Below are 22,500 nucleotides of genomic sequence, written 5' to 3' on the forward strand. Positions count from 1 at the left end.
CAACACAACAACATGTATCACATAGACAGCCCTCTGTCAACACAACATGTATCACATAGACAGCCCTCTGTCAACACAACATCCACAACATGTATCACACAGACAGCCCTCTGTCAACACAACAACCACAACATGTATCACATAGTCAGCCCTCTGTCAACACAACAACATGTATCACACAGACAGCCTTCTGTCAACACAACATCCACAACATGTATCACATAGTCAGCCCTCTGTCAACACAACATCCACAACATGTATCACACAGACAGCCTTCTGTCAACACAACATCCACAACATGTATCACACAGACAGCCCTCTGTCAACACAACATCCACAACATGTATCACATAGTCAGCCCTCTGTCAACACAACAACATGTATCACACAGACAGCCTTCTGTCAACACAACATCCACAACATGTATCACATAGTCAGCCCTCTGTCAACACAACATCCACAACATGTATCACACAGACAGCCCTCTGTCAACACAACATGTATCACATAGACAGCCCTCTGTCAACACAACATCCACAACATGTATCACATAGTCAGCCCTCTGTCAACACAACATCCACAACATGTATCACACAGACAGCCCTCTGTCAACACAACATCCACAACATGTATCACATAGACAGCCCTCTGTCAACACAACATCCACAACATGTATCACATAGACAGCCCTCTGTCAACACAACATCCACAACATGTATCACACAGACAGCCCTCTGTCAACACAACATCCACAACATGTATCACATAGACAGCCTTCTGTCAACACAACAACATGTATCACATAGACAGCCTTCTGTCAACACAACATGTATCACATAGACAGCCCTCTGTCAACACAACATGTATCACACAGACAGCCCTCTGTCAACACAACATGTATCACATAGACAGCCCTCTGTCAACACAACAACATGTATCACATAGACAGCCTTCTGTCAACACAACATGTATCACATAGACAGCCCTCTGTCAACACAACATGTATCACACAGACAGCCCTCTGTCAACACAACATGTATCACACAGACAGCCCTCTGTCAACACAACATGTATCACACAGACAGCCCTCTGTCAACACAACATCCACAACATGTATCACACAGACAGCCCTCTGTCAACACAACATCCACAACATGTATCACACAGACAGCCCTCTGTCAACACAACAACATGTATCACATAGACAGCCTTCTGTCAACACAACATGTATCACATAGACAGACCTCTGTCAACACAACATGTATCACACAGACAGCCCTCTGTCAACACAACAACATGTATCACACAGACAGCCCTCTGTCAACACAACAACATGTATCACATAGACAGCCTTCTGTCAACACAACATGTATCACATAGACAGCCCTCTGTCAACACAACATGTATCACATAGACAGCCCTCTGTCAACACAACATGTATCACACAGACAGCCCTCTGTCAACACAACATGTATCACACAGACAGCCCTCTGTCAACACAACATCCACAACATGTATCACACAGACAGCCCTCTGTCAACACAACATGTATCACATAGACAGCCCTCTGTCAACACAACATCCACAACATGTATCACATAGTCAGCCCTCTGTCAACACAACATCCACAACATGTATCACGCAGACAGCCCTCTGTCAACACAACATCCACATAATGTATCACATAGACAGCCCTCTGTCAACACAACATGTATCACACAGACAGCCCTCTGTCAACACAACATGTATCACACAGACAGCCCTCTGTCTACACAACATGTATCACACAATCAGCCCTCTGTCAACACAACATCCACAACATGTATCACACAGACAGCCCTCTGTCAACACAACAACATGTATCACATAGACAGCCTTCTGTCAACACAACAACATGTATCACACAGACAGCCCTCTGTCAACACAACATCCACAACATGTATCACACAGACAGCCCTCTGTCTACACAACATCAACAACATGTATCACACAGACAGCCCTCTGTCAACACAACATCCACAACATGTATCACACAATCAGCCCTCTGTCAACACAACAACAACAACAAAAACCATAAAATATATGACACACAGTGGACAATCAGCTCTCTGATAACAAACAAATTGAATCAACCACCAAAACAGCCCAAGAGTGATGCTTTTCTTTGGCTGCAAACAGACAAAGGGGAGAAATCTGAGCAGCTATGACAACAACAAAATTAAATTAAAGTAAAACAACAATAACAACGACAGAAATGTATAGGACATAGAAATAAAAACGTAATAAAAACCGCTGCGGTTGTCAAGGGAAAACAACACGATAATAATCCCGGTCACCCAGAGGAATGATGGCTGTTTTGTGGAGATGGTGGTGCTGGTTTACTTTGCCGATGATCCCCCCCCCCCTCCTTCAAATGGAAAAGAAACTAATTTAATCTTGTTTCTCCTAATGAACACGTGCAAGCAATATAATACCCCCCCCACCCCACCCCGACCCCCCTTTTTTTCCCTTCAACGACATTGATTAAAATTTTGTAAAATCGGCACTGTGTGTGTGTGTGTGTGTGTGTGTGTGTGTGTGTGTGTGTGTGTGTGTGTGTGTGTGTGTGTGTGTGTGTGTGCGTGGGTGCGTGCGCGCGTGTGTGTGTATCCATCATTCGTCTTCGACCTATCGGTTCATCTATATGTCTGTCTGTCTTTCCACCCATTTTCTGTCAATATCATTTCTCTATCTATCTATCTGTCTATCTACCTGTCTGTCTGTCCACAGAAAGAAAAGATCTGAGCACATCACTCCTCTTTTGCAACACCTCCACTGGCTCCCTGTCTCACACAGAATTAAGTACAAGATCAGCACTCTATGTCATGAACGTATCAACAAATCTGCCCCTTCCTATAACTGTGGCTGCCTTCACCTCTATACTCCATCTCACTCTCTACGATCGGCTTTGGGTCCGCTGGGTTTCCGCACGGCCACATTGAAACATTCTACTGATTTTTATCCACGGTATTCTGGACGTGTTACCAACTCTCGTTATGACCTTCGCACTCGGCTGGGCATTAAGTACCGATTAGTTACTGAAGTAATGTTTCATTACTCATTTTTATTGACTTTTCTATACATGTTTGAAGAGAGAGAGAGAGAGACACACACACACACAGAGAAAGAGAGAGAGAAAGAGAGTGACAGAGAGAGAGAGAGAGAGAGAGAGAGAGTGACAAAGATAGACAGAGAGAGAGAAAGAGAAAAAGAGAGAGTGAGAGAGAGAGAAAGAGAGAGAGAGTGACAGAGAGACAGAGAGAGAAAGAGAGATATATAAAAAAGAGAGAGTGACAGACAGACAGACAGACAGAGAGACAGAGACAAAGACAGTGACAGAGAGAGAGAGATAATAGTTAAAGAGAGAGACAGATACACACACATAGATAGATAGATAGATTTGATTTTGAACCTGATCACCCAATATCCATTATGGTTCTGATTCTTACTGATTTGATTTCAAATCTGATCACCCAATATCCCGATGGTTCTGATTCTTACTGATTTAATCTTAAATCTGATCACCCAATATTCATATAGTTCTCATTCTTACTGATTTAATTTCAAATCTGATCACCCAATATTCATATGGTTCTGATTCTCACTGATTTAATTTCAAACCTTATCACCCAATATCCGTATGGTTCTCATTCTGTTTTAATTCTAAATCTGATCACCCAATATTCATATGGTTCTGATTCTAAATGTTTTAATTTTAAATCTGATCACCCAATATTCATATGGTTCTGATTCTTACTGATTTAATTTTAAATCTGATCACCCAATATTCATATGGTTCTGAATCTTACTGATTTAATTTTAAATCTGATCACCCAATATCCATATGGTTCTGAATCTTACTGATTTAATTTTAAATCTGATCACCCAATATCCACATGGTTCTGAATCTTACTGATTTAAGTTTAAATCTGATCACCCAATATTCACATGGTTCTGAATCTTACTGATTTAATTTTAAATCTGATCACCCAATATTCATATGGTTCTGAATCTTACTGATTTAATTTTAAATCTGATCACCCAATATTCACATGGTTCTGAATCTTACTGATTTAATTTCAAATCTGATCACTCAATATTCACATGGTTCTGAATCTTACTGATTTAATTTTAAATCTGATCACCCAATATCCCAGTGGTTCTGATTCTGGCTCAGATAGCCACAGATGTAAATAATATTAAAAAATTTTCTGAATAGTTTCAAAACAAATTGATAATCTGTAACAACAGGAATTCTTCAAGATTCCTTTCTGCATATGGTGGCTCAAATGGCCACTTATGTAAATAATAATAACAATTTCTCTGTATGCTTTCTGTACTGTTTGATAATCTGTAACAACAATGATTCTCCTTTAAGATTCTTTTCTGCATATGGTGGCTCAAATGGCCACAGATGTAAATAATAATAACAATTTCTCTGTATGCTTTCTGTACTGTTTGATAATCTGTAACAACAATGATTCTCCTTTAAGATTCTTTTCTGCATATGGTGGCTCGAATAGCCACAGATGTAAATAATAATAACAATTTCTCTGTATGGTTTCTGTACTGTTTGATAATCTGTAACAACAATGATTCTCCTTGAAGATTCCTTTCCTCATGTGATGATTCAAATGGCCACAGATGTGAATAATGGTAACAATAAGATAAGATAATAAACCTTCTTATCACTTTACAGTTCAGGAACACACAGCACCAAAGCCATCCACTCACAGCACAACGCACAACGCACACTGCCACAGTCTGTCTAAACCACAGGAGCAAAGTACCCTGACTGTGGACCAATCATCGTTAATCACGTGACCCATCCAACCAATCAAACGTTTGCAAAGGACAAGAGTTACAAGTGAGCCCCAATACAGAGACAGGACGGGGAAATGTGGGCGGGGGGTATGTGGGGAGGGGGGCGGGGCGGGTGGCGGGGGAAATGGGGGGGGGGGGGGAGGTGGACGACGAGGGGTCATCACTCACCGGTGATGGTCCAAAACAGGATACTGCTGTAAAACTTGCACATGGACAATTTCCGATCATTTCCCATTCAGTGAGAGAGAGAGAGAGAGAGAGAGAGAGAGAGAGAGAGAGAGAGAGAGAGAAGCAGATAGACGGACAGACAGACAGACAGACAGGATGGCAGGCATGCAGGAAGGCAGGCAGGCTGACAGACAGAGACACAAACTCTAAATTCAAGCAGGCTAGAGTCATTCCACTGTACAAATCAGGTGATTCTTCTGATCCATCTAACTATAGGCCAATTTCTGTCTTGTCTGCTCTGTCTAAACCCATTGAAAAACATTTGCAAAAATGTTTATATTCTTATCTCTTTGACAACGACTTAATCCATGAAGACCAGTCTGGTTTCCGTAAAAACCATTCTTGCCATACAGCCCTCATACAACTCACTGACAGTCTTCTACATAACATAAATGAAAATAAATTCACAGGTCTCCTTTTCATAGATTTTGAAAAAGCTTTTGATGTAATCAATCACTCCTTGTTACTACGTAAATTAGAAGCTTATAAATTACCACCAGAGTATATTCACCTTATACAATCTTTTCTTTCTGATAGGAAGCAGTTAACAGCAATAAATCATCAAACCTCAAATTTTACATCTATTAATCATGGAGTACCACAGGGATCCATCTTAGGACCAATTTTATTCTCCACTTATGTTAATGACTTACCTTGTTATATGAAATCTAAATGTGAAATGTTTGCAGATGACACATCCTTACATTCAAGCAATTCAGACGCCAGTAAACTAACTAATGAACTCCAAGGTGATATTCAGAAACTTAATGACTGGACACACTTGAATCACATGTCCTTGAATGGTCAGAAAACGAAGTGCATGTATGTATGTGCACGACAAAAAAGACAAAAAAATGAAACATAACTTCAAACCACTATTCCTAGGCGTCAATAAAATTGAAGAGGTAGATTCACATAAGATTCTGGGTGTCATTATTGATAAAGATCTATCTTGGACTGATCATACGAAGTGCTTAAGTAAACGTCTCTCAAACAGAATACTTCAATTAACAAAAATAAAAAAAGATCCTTAATGTTCATTCACGAAAGCTCTTTTTCTGTGCACATATTCTGCCAGTAATCGATTATGCATCAACTTTATGGGACAGCTGTAGCCTCACAAACTTGAAGTTTATTCACCGTATGTATAAAAGAGCACTGAAAACAGTATTGTTGAAACCGAACTCTCTGACCCCAATGGACTATAAACAACTTAATATATTATCCTTTCACAACAGGCTGTACTTCAACAAAGCTGTTTGCATGCATAATGTTATGACGGAAATGCTCCAAAAAAGATTGCAGACACATTTAAAACTAATGAACACAGACACAACCACATGCTCTGCATACCCAGACCAAGAAACAACCTTTACAAATCCAGCTTTCTGTATTCTGGTGGAAAATTATGGAATAATCTCCCACTCACTCTGAAAAGTATCGTAAATAAAAACGTGCTTAAGAAAAATCTGAAGAATCACCTCATTGAAAATAATTAACAGTAATACACATTTTGACCTGTTAGTCTAATATTCCTATTAATTGTGAAATGTTTTGTATATGCTTGTGTTGGCAAGGATTTTGCACTAAATGGGGGAACATGTGCATGTGGGTGGGATGGGCATGGTGTAATTGTGTCCGAGAATTTGTATTCAGTGGTGTGTGTGTGTGTGTGTGTGTGTGTGTGTGTGTGTGTGTGTGTGTGTGTGTGTGTGTGTGTGTGTGTGTGTGTGTGTGTGTGTGTGTGTGTGTGTGTGTGCGCGCGTGTGTGCGAAATGGAAATGCAATTTTGTATTTCTTTATCACAGTATTCTTGTATATATATATATATATATATATATATATATATATATATATATATATATATATATATATATATATATATATATATATGCATTTTGTTGTTGTTGTTGCTCTTCTTCTGCTTCTCTCTCTCTCTCTCTCTCTCTCTCTCTCTCTCAACTAAATTTTTTCTTCAATTTTTTTTCTTTTTTTCCCCTTCTCTTTAATTATTATTATTATTATTTTCATTGATGGCTTGATGTAAAAAAGCAATTGTTTCTTATTCAATTTACCATCATGAAATAAAATCTTGACTTGACTTGACTTGACACACACACACACATACACACACGCACACACACACACACACCGTCTAAAAACACTTATAGTGAATAGACGTTAAACTGAAGATAAAACACACACACACACGCACGCACACACACACACACACACACACACACACACACACACACACACAAACACACACACACTCACTCACACACACACACACACACACACACACACACAGACGGACGGACACGGACAGTAAAAGAGACAAGTCACAACCAGACCTTCAACAACAACAAAAAATCCGCTGTGGGTACGAACTGCCATGGGGGTAGCACAGCAGGTGTGGGCCATGATGGTGAGAAGAGGCAGGTCCTGACAGCAGTAACATAATTCATGCCCTCGGCTCATCAGTGATCTTCATGCCCAGTCCTAACGAACCCTAACTGCTGTTTACCTCTGTCCATCTCCTGTCCTAACGAACCCTAACTGCTGTCCATCTCCAGTCCATCTCCAGTCCTAACGAACCCTAACTGCTGTCCATCTCCAGTCCATCTCCAGTCCTAACGAACCCTAACTGCTGTCCATCTCCTGTCCTAACGAACCCTAACTGCTGTCCATCTCCAGTCCTAACGAACCCTAACTGCTGTCCATCTCCAGTCCTAACGAACCCTAACTGCTGTTTTCCTCTGTCCATCTCCAGTCCTAACGAACCCTAACTGCTGTCCATCTCCTGTCCTAACGAACCCTAACTGCTTTTTTCCTCTGTCCATCTCCAGTCCTAACGAACCCTAACTGCTGTCCATCTCCAGTCCTAACGAACCCTAACTGCTGTTTTCCTCTGTCTGTCCATCTCCAGTCCTAACGAACCCTAACTGCTTTTTTCCTCTGTCCATCTCCAGTCCTAACGAACCCTAACTGCTGTCCATCTCCTGTCCTAACGAACCCTAACTGCTGATTTCCTCTGTCCATCTCCAGTCCTAACGAACCCTAACTGCTTTTTTCCTCTGTCCATCTCCAGTCCTAACGAACCCTAACTGCTGTCCATCTCCTGTCCTTACGAACCCTAACTGCTGTTTTCCTCTGTCCATCTCCAGTCCTAACGAACCCTAACTGCTGTTTTCCTCTGTCCATCTCCTGTCCTAACGAACCTTAACTGCTTTTTTCCTCTGTCCATCTCCTGTCCTAACGAACCCTAACTGCTGTTTTCCTCTGTCCATCTCCAGTCCTAACGAACCCTAACTGCTTTTTTCCTCTGTCTGTCCATCTCCAGTCCTAACGAACCCTAACTGCTTTTTTCCTCTGTCTGTCCATCTCCAGTCCTAACGAACCCTAACTGCTTTTTTCCTCTGTCCATCTCCAGTCCTAACGAACCCTAACTGCTTTTTTCCTCTGTCTGTCCATCTCCAGTCCTAACGAACCCTAACTGCTTTTTTCCTCTGTCTGTCCATCTCCATTCCTAACGAACCCTAACTGGTTTTCTCCTCTGTCTGTCCATCTCCATTCCTAACGAACCCTAACTGCTTTTTTCCTCTGTCTGTCCATCTCCATTCCTAACGAACCTTAACTGCTTTTTTCCTCTGTCTGTCCATCTCCAGTCCTAACGAACCTTAACTGCTTTTTTCCTCTGTCTGTCCATCTCCAGTCCTAACGAACCCTAACTGCTGTCCATCTCCAGTCCTAACGAACCCTAACTGCTTTTTTCCTCTGTCCATCTCCATTCCTAACGAACCTTAACTCCTTTTTTCCTCTGTCTGTCCATCTCCAGTCCTAACGAACCTTAACTGCTTTTTTCCTCTGTCCATCTCCATTCCTAACGAACCTTAACTGCTTTTTTCCTCTGTCTGTCCATCTCCATTCCTAACGAACCTTAACTGCTTTTTTCCTCTGTCTGTCCATCTCCATTCCTAACGAACCTTAACTGCTTTTTCCCTCTGTCTGTCCATCTCCATTCCTAACGAACCTTAACTGCTTTTTCCCTCTGTCTGTCCATCTCCATTCCTAACGAACTCGAACTGCTTTTCTCCTCTGTCTGTCCATCTCCAGTCCTAACGAACCCTAACTGCTTTTTTCCTCTGTCTGTCCATCTCCATTCCTAACGAACCTTAACTGCTTTTTTCCTCTGTCTGTCCATCTCCATTCCTAACGAACCTTAACTGCTTTTTTCCTCTGTCTGTCCATCTCCATTCCTAACGAACCCAAACTGCTTTTTTCCTCTGTCTGTCCATCTCCAGTCCTAACGAACCTTAACTGCTTTTTTCCTCTGTCTGTCCATCTCCATTCCTAACGAACCCTAACTGCTACTTTCCTCTGTCTGTCCATCTCCAGTTCTAACGAATCCAAACTGGTTTTCTCCTCTGTCTGTCCATCTCCATTCCTAACGAACCCTAACTGCTGTTTTCCTCTGTCTCTCCATCTCTGTCTCCATCCCTCTTTCTCTGGGGACCACTGTATCTGTGTATCCATGAATGTATCTATCTACGTCCTCACAGGAAGAAGTCAATGCAATTACAAGGAAACAAACAGCAGCTAATGATGTATAAATATCTCACACACATGCACACACACATACACGCGCACGTCCCCCCTCCCCATCCCCCCCCCCCCCACACACACACACTTGCTTCAAGAAAATCTGATCCAAACCAATACTTAAAGATATCTTTCACCGTCATTGCCTGTGGAAGATAGACGAACACTTCAGGAAGTCTAAAGGGTCACCTGTGTGACAACTGCTTGCAAGTTCTTGAAAAAGGAACGTGTTGTATACTGATTTCAACGAACTGGCACCGCTCTATAATAGTATTTTTATTTTAAAATATATTTTGGTAATGAGTTCCGAAGTGCTCCTTCTGAGTACACTAGACTGGTTCTAAATTAACCAGTTCCCTTTCTGTGAATAACAATATCGTTTTTATATCTTGACTAATTTAAAGGAAATTGTGCAGTTCGGGAAGGAACGAACCCAGCAAAGATACAATGCATCATAATTGCTTTCTCACACAGTACCCTGTATGTTAAAAGAAGAATATCGAGTGCGTTGTACCTGTCAGTGTCACATATATTTCAGCTGTGAAGAGACGCAAGTTGATATGGTTTGGACACAACACTCGACACACCAGCTTGTCCAAAACAATCATGCAAGGCACCATCGAGGGCGGGAGAAGAAGAGGAAGACAGCGGAAGAACTGGCATGAGAACATCAAACAATGGACCGGACTCCACACACGTGAGCTGCTGCCGGCGGCTGCCGACAGAGACAGACGGAGAAGGGAGGTTGCGTCTGCGGTCCTCAGGCTTCCCCCAACGACTACTTTGTAGTTATGGGCCTCAGGTTGAGGTTGAGATTGATACAAATTTGGCCATGTCATGAGATCAACAGGGCTTGCCAAGACATTCCTGCAGGGCACAATGCAAGGAGGGAGAAGGAGAGGCAGACAGAGGAAGAGATGGGAGGACAACATCCCAGAATGGACGGGCTTGAGGTTGAGCGATACAATCAGGAGGTCAGAAAACCGAGAGGATTGGAGGATGCTGGTTGCCAGATCACCTGTGGCGCCCCAACGGTCCACAAGACTACGGGATAGGTGAAGGTGAAGGTGAAGGTGATACAAATTTAAGAGATCGCTTGTGGATTCTTTCAAATGACTTCAAAGAATCAGCGCTGCTAAGATCAGTCAGGATGCGCAATCAATAGAAAACTTCATGTATACATGGTGAACGATTGTGTGTGTGTGTGTGTGTGTGTGTGTGTGTGTGTGTGTGTGTGTGTGTGTGTGTGTGTGTGTGTGTGTGCATTAATACGTAGAAAGTTTTTAACTTTTGACAGTTGGAACACCTTCTTAGAGACTGATTTGCATCAACTTTCAATAAGAGGTTGGCCTTATCGAGGAAATGTTGTTATACCCAGAACTTCATGAATATTTATTTCATCCAAAGAGAGAGACAGACAGAGAGGGAGAGAGAGGAAAGAGAGGAAGAGAGAGGGAGAGAGGGGGGAAGAAAGAAAGGAAGATAGAAAGAGAAAGAAACAGAGACAGAGACTGAGACAAGAGTTAATCAAGAAACGTAAAAAGTTTTGAGGTGTTTTCTTTTAGACACGAGAGTGAAGCAAGTCACGACAAGACACGTAACTGCCGGGTACAGTCAGAAACCACACACACACCCCTCCCCCCATCCTCTAACTGGCCCCTCCCCCCACCCCCTAACTGACCCCTCCCCACCCCCTAACTGGCCCCTCCCCCCACCCCCTAACTGACCCCTCCCCCACCCCCTAACTGGCTCCTCCCCCACCCCCTAACTGGCCCCTCCCCCCTCCCACCCCCTAACTGGCCCCTCCCCCACCCCCTAACTGGCCCCCTCCCCCCTAACTGGCCCCCTCCCCCCACCCCCTGACCCCTCCCCCCTCCCCACCCCCTAACTGACCCCTCCCCACCCCCTAACTGACCCCGCCCCCCACCCTGTAACTGAGAACAGAGCGGGGTATAGTCTGAAACCACACACACCCCCCCTTCCCACCACCCCCTAACTGAGAACAGAGCGGGGTATAGTCTGAAACCACACACACCCCCCTTTCTCCCCCCCACCCCCTAACTCAGGAGAGAGATAGGTAAAGCCTAAAACCACACCACCCTCTTTCTCCCCCCCCCCACCCCCTAACTCGGGAGAAAGATGGGTACAGCCTATAACTATGCACTCCCCCCCCCCCCCAACGTCCCCCCCTTCCTCCCCCCGCCCACACGTCTCCCCCGTCCCTCCCTGTGCTCTAAGTGATGGTGTAAGTCACAGGGAAGTGGACGGTGCCAGAAGGGAACAGTCTACAATGGAGTTTCCGCTTTGCCCCCCCCCCCTTCCCCTCTCCCCATCAGTGTCCATTCAGCGGCAACATGGACTGGCTGGGACATGTGCTACAGCCCACTGCTAATGTGTGTGTGTGTGTGTGTGTGTGTGTGTGTGTGTGTGTGTGTGTGTGTGTGTGTGTGTGTGTGTGTGAATGGGTTGGTGGTTGAGAAAGACAGACAGACAGACAGAGATAGAGATAGAGAGAGAGAGACAGACAGACAGACAGAGATAGAGTTAGACAGACAGAGACAGACAGAAAGACAATGACAGAGCGAGAGACAGACAGAGAGACAGACGGTCAGACAGAAAAAGAGAGGGAGAGAGAGAGAGAGAGAGAGAGAGAGAGAGAGAGAGAGAGAGAGAGAGAGACAGACAGATAGACAGACAGACAGACACACAGACAAACAGACAAAGACAGAGACTGACACAGAGAAACAGAGAAAGACAGAGAGACATGTCCGTAAAATATATAAAAATCAGCCCCCCAAACCAGTGCTGTCTACATGCTTCCAGTTGGTTCAGACAACAGAGACATCAGTGAAAGACACACAGGGGGAGGTTTTCCCCCGTCAGTCTTTCTGTCCCATCTATCTACAGCCCACACACCAGTGACAGAAGCACAAAGCACCGTGTGTACATGTCTGGAAATCCTGATCGCTTTATCAAAATGTGAAACAGCGAGTGCTCCAGCACTTGTTCACATATTTAACGAGTTCAGCCTCATTATTTCTTGTTGTTGTTGTTGTTGCTGTTCTTCTTCTGCTTCTTCTGCTTCTTCTTCTTCCTCCCCCTCCTCCTCCTCCTCCTCTTTTTGTAGCCATACCAATGTAGCCTGGTCCTCATATAGATCGACTTAAAACTTTTAACTCATCAATGTCTTGCTAATAACACATCAATGTCTTGCTAATAACACATCAGTGTCTTGATAATAACACATCAGTGTCTTGCTAACAACACATCAATGTCTTGATAGTAACACATCACTGTGTTGATAATAACACATCAATGTCTTGCTAATAACACATCAGTGTCTTGATAATAACACATCAATGTCTTGCTAATAACACATCAGTGTCTTGATAATAACACATCAATGTCTTGCTAATAACACATCAGTGTGTTGATAATAACACATCAGTGTGTTGACAATAACACATCAATGTCTTGCTAATAACACATCAATGTCTTGCTAATAACACATCAATGTCTTGCTAATAACACATCAGTGTCTTGCTAATAACACATCAATGTCTTGATAATAACACATCAGTGTCTTGATAATAACACATCAATGCCTTGCTAATAACACATCTATATCTTGCTAATAACACATCAATGTGTTGATAATAACACATCACTGTCTTGATAAAGGCACAACGTGCAAAGTCTCCAGGGACAGCCAAAACGCAATGAAACTGAAGAAAACAAACACACACAATCCCTCGTTCCCTGTCTAGCTTCTCTCCCCTGAGATGGTGACGGCGCTTTCATCCAATCTGCTGTTTGGCGCATGCGTGGGAGAGGCAACTGACTGGCAGCACACAGAATGAAGGAAGGAATTAGTTGATCTAATGTACGGCCACCAGCTGGAGGGGTATGGACAAAGAAATAAATTCTATTCTAGTAATCATTAGCAGTCATGTCGTCCATCTACAGTATGTCATCCATCTACAGTATGTCATCCATCTACAGTATGTCATCCATCTACAGTATGAACAAACTAACAAAGAAATAAGTTCTATTCTAGTAATCATTAGCAATCATGTCATCCATCTACAGTATGTCATCCATCTACAGTATGAACAAACTAACAAATAAATAAATTCTATTCTAGTAATCATTAGCAGTCATGTCGTCCATCTACAGTATGTCATCCATCTACAGTATGAACAAACTAACAAATAAATAAATTCTATTCTAGTAATCATTAGCAATCATGTCATCCATCTACAGTATGAACAAACTAACAAATAAATAAATTCTATTCTAGTAATCATTAGCAATCATGTCATCCATCTACAGTATGTCACCCATCAACAGTATGAACAAACTAACAAAGAAATAAATTCTATTCTAGTAATCATTAGCAATCATGTCATCCATCTACAGTATGTCACCCATCTACAGTATGAACAAACTAACAAAGAAATAAATTCTATTCTAGTAATCATTAGCAATCATGTCATCCATCTACAGTATGTCATGCATCTACAGTATGAACAAACTAACAAAGAAATAAATTCTATTCTAGTAATCATTAGCAATCATGTCATCCATCTACAGTATGTCATGCATCTACAGTATGAACAAACTAACAAATAAATAAATTCTATTCTAGTAATCATTAGCAATCATGTCATCCATCTACAGTATGAACAAACAAACAAACAAATAAATAAATGAATAAACAAACAAAAACCGAATAGAAATAAGCAATGCCATTGATATGATTCAGAATATAAAGGAGTCATGACGCGGTGCACTCATAAAAACGCAACAAGTAAATTTTTTCTTCAAGATAGAGCACCAGAGATAGATAGATAGATAGATAGATAGATAGATAGATAGATAGAGAGAGAGAGAGAGAGAGAGACAGACAGACAGACAGACAGACAGACAGACAGACAGACAGACAGAAATTAAATCTATTTTTGAACTGAATAAATTCTATTCTATGAGCGTAATTGAGTAAGCAAGACGACGTTTTTACTTCGTCCAGCCCTCGAAAGGAAAAAAAAAAATCATTATAGCAAAAAAAGCATGTACACTTTCCGTCATGAATACATGAATGATAAATTGACATTAACATCACGACGTATCTAAAAAGGGGAGAGAGAGAGAGAGACAGAGAGAGACAGAGACAGACAGACAGACAGAGACAGAGAGAGATCGAAAGAGTAAAATGAGAGATAGAAAGACAAACAGAGCGAAAGAGACACAGACAGACAGATAGATAGATAAGATAGATAGATAGATAGATAGATAGAGAGAGAGACAGAGAGAGAGAGAGAGAGAGACAGAGAGAGAGAGAGAGAGAGAGAGAGAGGGGGAGGGAGAGAGAGAGATCGAAAGAGTAAATTGAGAGATAGAAAGACAAACAGAGCGAAAGAGACACAGACAGACAGACAGACAGACAGAGGGGAGAGGTTCATGAGATTTTAATGAGGGATGGACCCTTATTGTGTGACATTATCCATCGACATTCCCGGCTTCCAACGGAGATGACAAAGTGTTTGGGAGAAAGGGAGAAAGAAAGAGAGAAAGAAAGGGAGAAAGAAAGGGAGAAAGAGAGAAAGAGAGAAAGGGAGAAAGAGAGAAATGGAGAAAAGATCAGAAAAGGAGAGTGAGAAGAAAGAAAAAGACAGGAAGGGCAAAAAGCGCTAATGGCAAAGTGAAAAGTCTGAACGTGTCGTGTTACACTCCGGAAGGCACACGCACACACACACGCACACGCACACGCACACGCACACACATATATTAGGAAAAAAATAAAGAAAAAACCTCTTCGAAAATACACCCACGAACAAATAGCCCCCCCCCCATCCCACACACACACACAAATGCACACATACGCACACAAACTCGCACGCACACACGCTCACCGCACACACACACACACACACACACACACTCGTACGCATGCACACACACACACACACACATGCACACACACACACACTCGTACGCATGCACACACACACACACACACACACACACACACACACACACACACACACGCACACACACACACACATACGCACATTAGAAAAAAAAAAAGCGAAAAACAAACAAAAAATGCCTATAACACGCCCACGTACAAATAGACGCCTCCCCCCCCCCCCATCACACACACACGCACACACCATTTCCAGTGCTTTATCCTTGCATGGTGCCACTCGGCGAAAGGGGTGCAACCCTGTATGGCCTTCATGTACAGTAAACAGTTACCTCCCGTCACCAGGAACATCACCGTTGGACCAATAAGTGTTCACCAGTGATCAGGGTTCCAGGCCCCGTTTCGGCATGGTGTTGTGTCCTTGGGAAAGGCACTGTACTCCGATTGTCCTCACTCCACCCGGGTGTGAACGGGTACCTGACTTCAATCGGGGAGGGAGAGGACTGGGCCCCGCCTTCCTATGCCCAGCCCTGGACACAGTGGGTATGAATTCACTGCCTTCCTATGTCCAGCCCTGGACACAGTGGGTATGAATTCACTGCCTTCCTATGCCCAGCCCTGGACACAGTGGGTATGAATTCACTGCCTTCCTATGCCCAGCCCTGGACACAGTGGGTATGAATTCACTGCCTTCCTATGCCCAGCCCTGGACACAGTGGGTATGAATTCACTGCCTTCCTATGCCCAGCCCTGGACACAGTGGACATGTATTCACTGCCTTCCTATGCCCAGCCCTGGACACAGTGGATATGAATTTACTGCCTTCTGTGTCCAGCCCTGGACACAGTGGGTATGAATTCACTGCCTTCCTATGTCCAGCCCTGGACACAGTGGGTATGAATTCACTGCCTTCCTATGCCCAGCCCTGGACACAGTGGGTATGAATTCACTGCCTTCCTATGTCCAGCCCTGGACACAGTGGATATGAATTCACTGCCTTCCTATGCCCAGCCCTGGACACAGTGGACATGTATTCACTGCCTTCCTATGCCCAGCCCTGGACACAGTGGACATGTATTCACTGCCTTCCTATGCCCAGCCCTGGACACAGTGGGTATGAATTCACTGCCTTCCTATGCCCAGCCCTGGACACAGTGGGTATGAATTCACTGCCTTCCTATGTCCAGCCCTGGACACAGTGGGTATGAATTCACTGCCTTCCTATGCCCAGCCCTGGACACAGTGGACATGTATTCACTGCCTTCCTATGCCCAGCCCTGGACACAGTGGGTATGAATTCACTGCCTTCCTATGCCCAGCCCTGGACACAGTGGACATGTATTCACTGCCTTCCTATGCCCAGCCCTGGACACAGTCGGTATGAATTCACTGCCTTCCTATGCCCAGCCCTGGACACAGTGGACATGAATTCACTGCCTTCCTATGCCCAGCCCTGGACACAGTGGGTATGAATTCACTGCCTTCCTATGCCCAGCCCTGGACACAGTGGACATGAATTCACTGCCTTCCTATGCCCAGCCCTGGACACAGTGGACATGAATTCACTGCCTTCCTATGCCCAGCCCTGGACACAGTGGATATGAATTCACTGCCTTCCTATGCCCAGCCCTGGACACAGTGGGTATGAATTCACTGCCTTCCTATGCCCAGCCCTGGACACAGTGAACATGAATTCACTGCCCCGGTAGCCGTAAAAGGCCTGGTCTTCATCGTGACAAGTACGTCGCAATTCGAAACGTTGCTCTTTGGGGGAATGGGGGTGTATGTTTTATTTTTGGTCAACTTTCCTTTGACGTATCTTTCTTGCACAGGCTGACTACAGACAAACCCACAACATTTCAAACTCAGGTACTAAAAAAAAGAAGAAAAAAAGAAGACAAACTCAATACATGGACAAATGAAGTTGTTGATCTGATCAATGAACCTGTGATGCCTCCACACTGGATATGTTCATTCATCTCTTTGTTATTATAGGTCTTTGTTGGACGTTTTCTATGTGTGTGTGTGTGTGTGTGTGTGTGTGTGTGTGTGTGTGTGTGTGTGTGTGTGTGTGTGTGTGTCTGTGTGTGTGTGTGTGTGTTCGTGCTTGAACACAACGCATGACCGCACACACGTACATTCTACCATTCCTATAAACCACACAAAAATAAAACACACACGGTCTGTTGATATGAGACTCCGTCAGCGAGCTGAAAAGGATGGTCAAAGAACAGATTGATTCCACAACAACCCCTCCACGTCCCCAGGCTTGTCAAGGCAAGGCGGTGATCCGGGACCACCCATCAAGGGTTACTGTGACGTTGACATCACGGGGAACACCCATCAAGGATTACTGTGACGTTGACATCACGGGGAACACCCATCAAGGATTACTGTGACGTTGACATCACGGGGAACACCCATCAAGGATTACTGTGACGTTGACATCACGGGGAACACCCATCAAGGGTTACTGTGACCTTGACATCACGGGGAACACCCATCAAGGATTACTGTGACGTTGACATCACGGGGAACACCCATCAAGGATTACTGTGACGTTGACATCACGGGGAACACCCATCAAGGATTACTGTGACGTTGACATCACGGGGAACATCCATCAAGGATTACTGTTGACATCACGGGGAACACCCATCAAGGATTACTGTGACGTTGACATCACGGGGAACACCCATCAAGGATTACTGTTGACATCACGGGGAACACCCATCAAGGATTACTGTTGACATCACGGGGAACACCCATCAAGGATTACTGTTGACATCACGGGGAACACCCATCAAGGATTACTGTGACGTTGACATCACGGGGAACACCCATCAAGGATTACTGTGACGTTGACATCACGGGGAACACCCATCAAGGATTACTGTTACGCTGACATCACGGGGAACACCCATCAAGGATTACTGTTACGCTGACATCACGGGGAACACCCATCAAGGATTACTGTGATGTTGACATCACGGGGAACATCCATCAAGGATTACTGTGACGTTGACATCACGGGGAACATCCATCAAGGATTACTGTAATGTTGACATCACGGGGAACACCCATCAATGATTACTGTATCTTGACATCACGGGGAACACCCATCAGGATTACTGTTACCTGGACATCACTCTAAGTGTCTCACAAATGCCCCAAGGCCAAAAACCTCCATTCCTCTGTTTCATCTTTCCTGTCCGCAAGTCACATTTCAATCATGATGGCGGCAACACCTGAGAGCGAAGGGCGACAACCCGAGGCCGTTCAATTTCCCGAAACAGGCTGGGCGGAAGGAAGTACAGAGTTACCTCCTCCTCTTTCCCTGCCTTGCCTTCCGCACCCTGTCAGCGGTGAAGACACGAACAGCGGAACTGACGTCTCTCCCTCCCTGTGTGTGTGTGTGTGTGTGTGTGTGTGTGTGTGTGTGTGTGTGTGTGTGTGTGTGTGTGTGTGTGTGTGTGTGTGTGTGTGTGTGTGAGTGAGTGAGTGAGTGATCCTTGTCATATATCTGACCGTTTGTAGAGGAACAAAAAGGAACAATGACCTCAGTCTCTGAACAAATAAAAACTTGAAGTCTTTGAGGAGGGACACACACACACACACACACACACACACACACACACACACACACACACACACACACACACACACACACAATGAGAGAGAGAGAGAGAGAGAGAGAGAGAGAGAGAGAGAGAGAGAGAGAGAGAGAGAGAGAGAGACGGCGACGTCAATTTCGACGGTGTTCCTTTGATTTCTGCCTTAGAAATGTTTCCGTACAAAGAGTGATAGTGAAGGTAAACACACTTTCAGTGACAGCTCTGTAGTAGTCAACCACGATTCCTTTTGAGTCCAAACTTTTTGAGGAGCCGAAAAAACAAACGCAGTTACTGTTGTGCTTTATTTTCCGTATTTTCTTCCCATTTCAAATAATCAGAAATGATCAGTCTGTGAAATTTGAAACCACCAATGACGTCTAATTGCTGAAAAATTTTAGTACTTCTTCTCTGTATTTTGACTCGTCACTATTCGCGATCAGCCCTTCTAGAGCAGTGTCACTGGTTACATTCATGATGAGTTGCTCTGTCATATGTAAACTTAATAAAGAATACAACAGTGGGGGTACCACACATCCTTGTGGGACGCCTATGTTGAGAATACATGCGGAGGAGGTGAGGTCACCAACTTAAACGACTTGTGATCTGCATCTTAGAAAATCAAGGATCCATGCACAGATTGATTCATGCAGTGTGAGTTCGTTCAGTTTAAAGTGTAGCATTTATAGCACTGTTGTGTTGAATGCAGAGCTGTGGTCAAAGATGTCTGAGGACGTGGCAGAGACCTATGCCAATGGCATCTTCGTCTGATCTGCTGGCTCTATTGGCGAACTGAAAGATGGGAGACTGCAGGTTTTAGATACTGCAGAATTAAGCGGTCATATATATATATGTGGAATGATGGCCTACAGGTAACGCTTCCGCTTAGGAAGCGAGAGAATCTGAACGCGCTGGTTCGAATCACGGCTCCGCCGCCGATATCTTCTCCCCCTCCACTAAACTTTGAGTGGTGATCTGGACGCTAGTCATTCGGATGAGACGATAAACCGATGTCCCGAGTGCAGCATGCACTTAGCGCACGTAAAAGAACCCACGACAACAATAGGGTTTTTCCTGGCAAAATTCTGTAGAAAAATCCACTTGGATAGGAAAAACAAATAAAACTGCACGCAGGAAAAAATACAAAAAAGGGTGGCGCTGTAGTGTAGCGACGCACTCTCCCTGGGGAGAGCAGCCCGAATTTCACACAGAGAAATCTGTTGTGATAAAAAGAAAAACATATATATATATATATATATATATATATATAGAGAGAGAGAGAGAGAGAGAGAGAGAGAGAGAGACAGAGAGAGACAGAGAGAGACAGAGAGAGTAAGGGAGGGAGAGAGGGGCAGACAGACAGAGACAGAGACAGACAATGCATTGCCAGGTGAAATAACTTCAGCACAAGGAATATCTTTTTTTGCAGCCTCTCTGCACACACTTCAAACTTGGCAATACACCCATCCCTCTTTACAGCTCTGTCAGGAACCTCGGTGTTGTCCTTGACAACACACAGTCCATGCAAAATGTATCAGTCAGACCTGTCAATTCTGCTACTGTCACTGTCAGTTGCGGCGCATACCTATCCATCGACGCATTGTCTAAATTTGTAATTTATATCTTTTCCTCTCGCCTCAACTACTGTACCTCTATTGTCTGCTTTGCCCTCTTCTTCCATGGACTTCCTTCAAAGCATGCAAAACTGTGCTGCTTGATTCAGCCTCAGAAGATCTAAACACATATCTCCTCTCTGGCAGTCTCTCCACTGGCGTTCTTTCTCACACATAAGGTACAACACCAGCACTCTCTGCTAAAAATGTGTTAACAAATCTGCCCCTTCCTGTCTCTGTGGCTGCCTTCACCTCTACACCCCATCTCGCTCTCTGCGATCAGCTTCAGATCCACTCTGCTTCCGAGTTTCGAGTTTCCATATTCAAACAAAATAGAAATAGAAATGCTTGAGAAAATAATGCTTCCAAACCTTTCGCGCACCTTCCGTAAGATAAATAAACAAACAAAGGATTGCGTGAATGAATGAGTGAATGAATGAATGAACGAATGAATAAATAAATGACAGTGGATAACAATCTCAGTTTGCTGGGTTACATAAAATCGCATCCACACGATTAATAAACCACGCCAAAAACACAACTACCACCAACCACAAAAATACAAAACGATGTTGCAATCAGCTTGCAGATATGGCTGTGTAGCGAAGCTTTGGGTCTCGTGTATGTGTTTAAATGTTTGATAGTTGTATAGCTCTCTCTCTCTCTCTCTCTCTCTCTCTCTCTGTGTGTGTGTCTGTGTGTGTGTGTGTGTGTGTGTGTGTTCACGCCATGTACTGTGTGTGTATTTCCAGCTGAAAGCCCCCACAGCCCGAAGCAACACGCAGTACTCACACCAGGGTGATTGGCCCAGAACAGAAGACCCAGGGGGCGCCACCACTCCGTGGGCACGTTCTTCTTGGGGGCACGTGCCTCCCTGTCCATCAGCCAATCAGAAGGCTGCGACGCACGTCTCATGACGGCATGCCCATATTTGGCAGTGGAGGGCTTGGGTTTGTAGCAGAAGTGGATGAAACAGGCGTCGAACAGTCGGTGGATGATGGTGTACCTGGACAGGGGGAGGGGGGGGGGGGTGTCAAGGCTTCTCTGTCTGTCCCTTCTGCTCTCTCTCTCTCTCTCTCTCTCTCTCTCTCTTTCTCTCTCTATCAAAGCTAGTTATAAAACCATTGAATAAAGATGCTTCAGCAATTCAAAACATATAATTTTTTGCTGGATTTTCTTCTTCTCCATTCCTGCATGTCTGTCAATACTTCCATCATTCCTTCCTACATGTCTGTCAATACTTCCATCATTCCTTCCTACATGTCTGTCAATACTTCCATCATTCCTTCCTTCCTACATGTCTGTCAATACTTCCATCATTCCTTCCTTCCTACATGTCTGTCAATACTTCCATCATTCCTTCCTACATGTCTGTCAATACTTCCATCATTCCTTCCTGCATGTCTGTCAGTACTTCCATCATTCCTTCCTGCATGTCTGTCAATACTTCCATCATTCCTTCCTACATGTCTGTCAATACTTCCATCATTCCTTCCTGCTTTGAGGCTACCTTGAAACTGAAATTGTCTTTTCGCAGTTTCCCCTAACTCACCATTTAAGCCGTCCCCCCCCACCCCCTTCTTATGTCTTCAGTTTATTTGTCTTGAAACCAGTAACATTCAGATGGGAAACAGTACCATTCAGATGGGAAACAGTG

At 43.9% G+C, this 22,500-nt stretch overlaps 1 protein-coding gene across 1 annotated transcript in view; it reads right to left on the bottom strand.

The window, feature by feature from the left end:
* Nucleotides 1-22,500, bottom strand: part of LOC143277027 (uncharacterized) — a 69,138-nt gene that overhangs the window by 21,980 nt on the left and 24,658 nt on the right. Inside the window, exon 4 of the mRNA XM_076581751.1 lies at nt 21,636-21,849. Coding sequence (XP_076437866.1) covers nt 21,636-21,849 — 214 coding nt within the window. The remainder of the gene's footprint in view (nt 1-21,635; nt 21,850-22,500) is intronic.

The sequence above is a fragment of the Babylonia areolata genome, chromosome 33 (assembly GCF_041734735.1).
Source record: "Babylonia areolata isolate BAREFJ2019XMU chromosome 33, ASM4173473v1, whole genome shotgun sequence".
Taxonomy (NCBI): domain Eukaryota; kingdom Metazoa; phylum Mollusca; class Gastropoda; order Neogastropoda; family Buccinidae; genus Babylonia; species Babylonia areolata.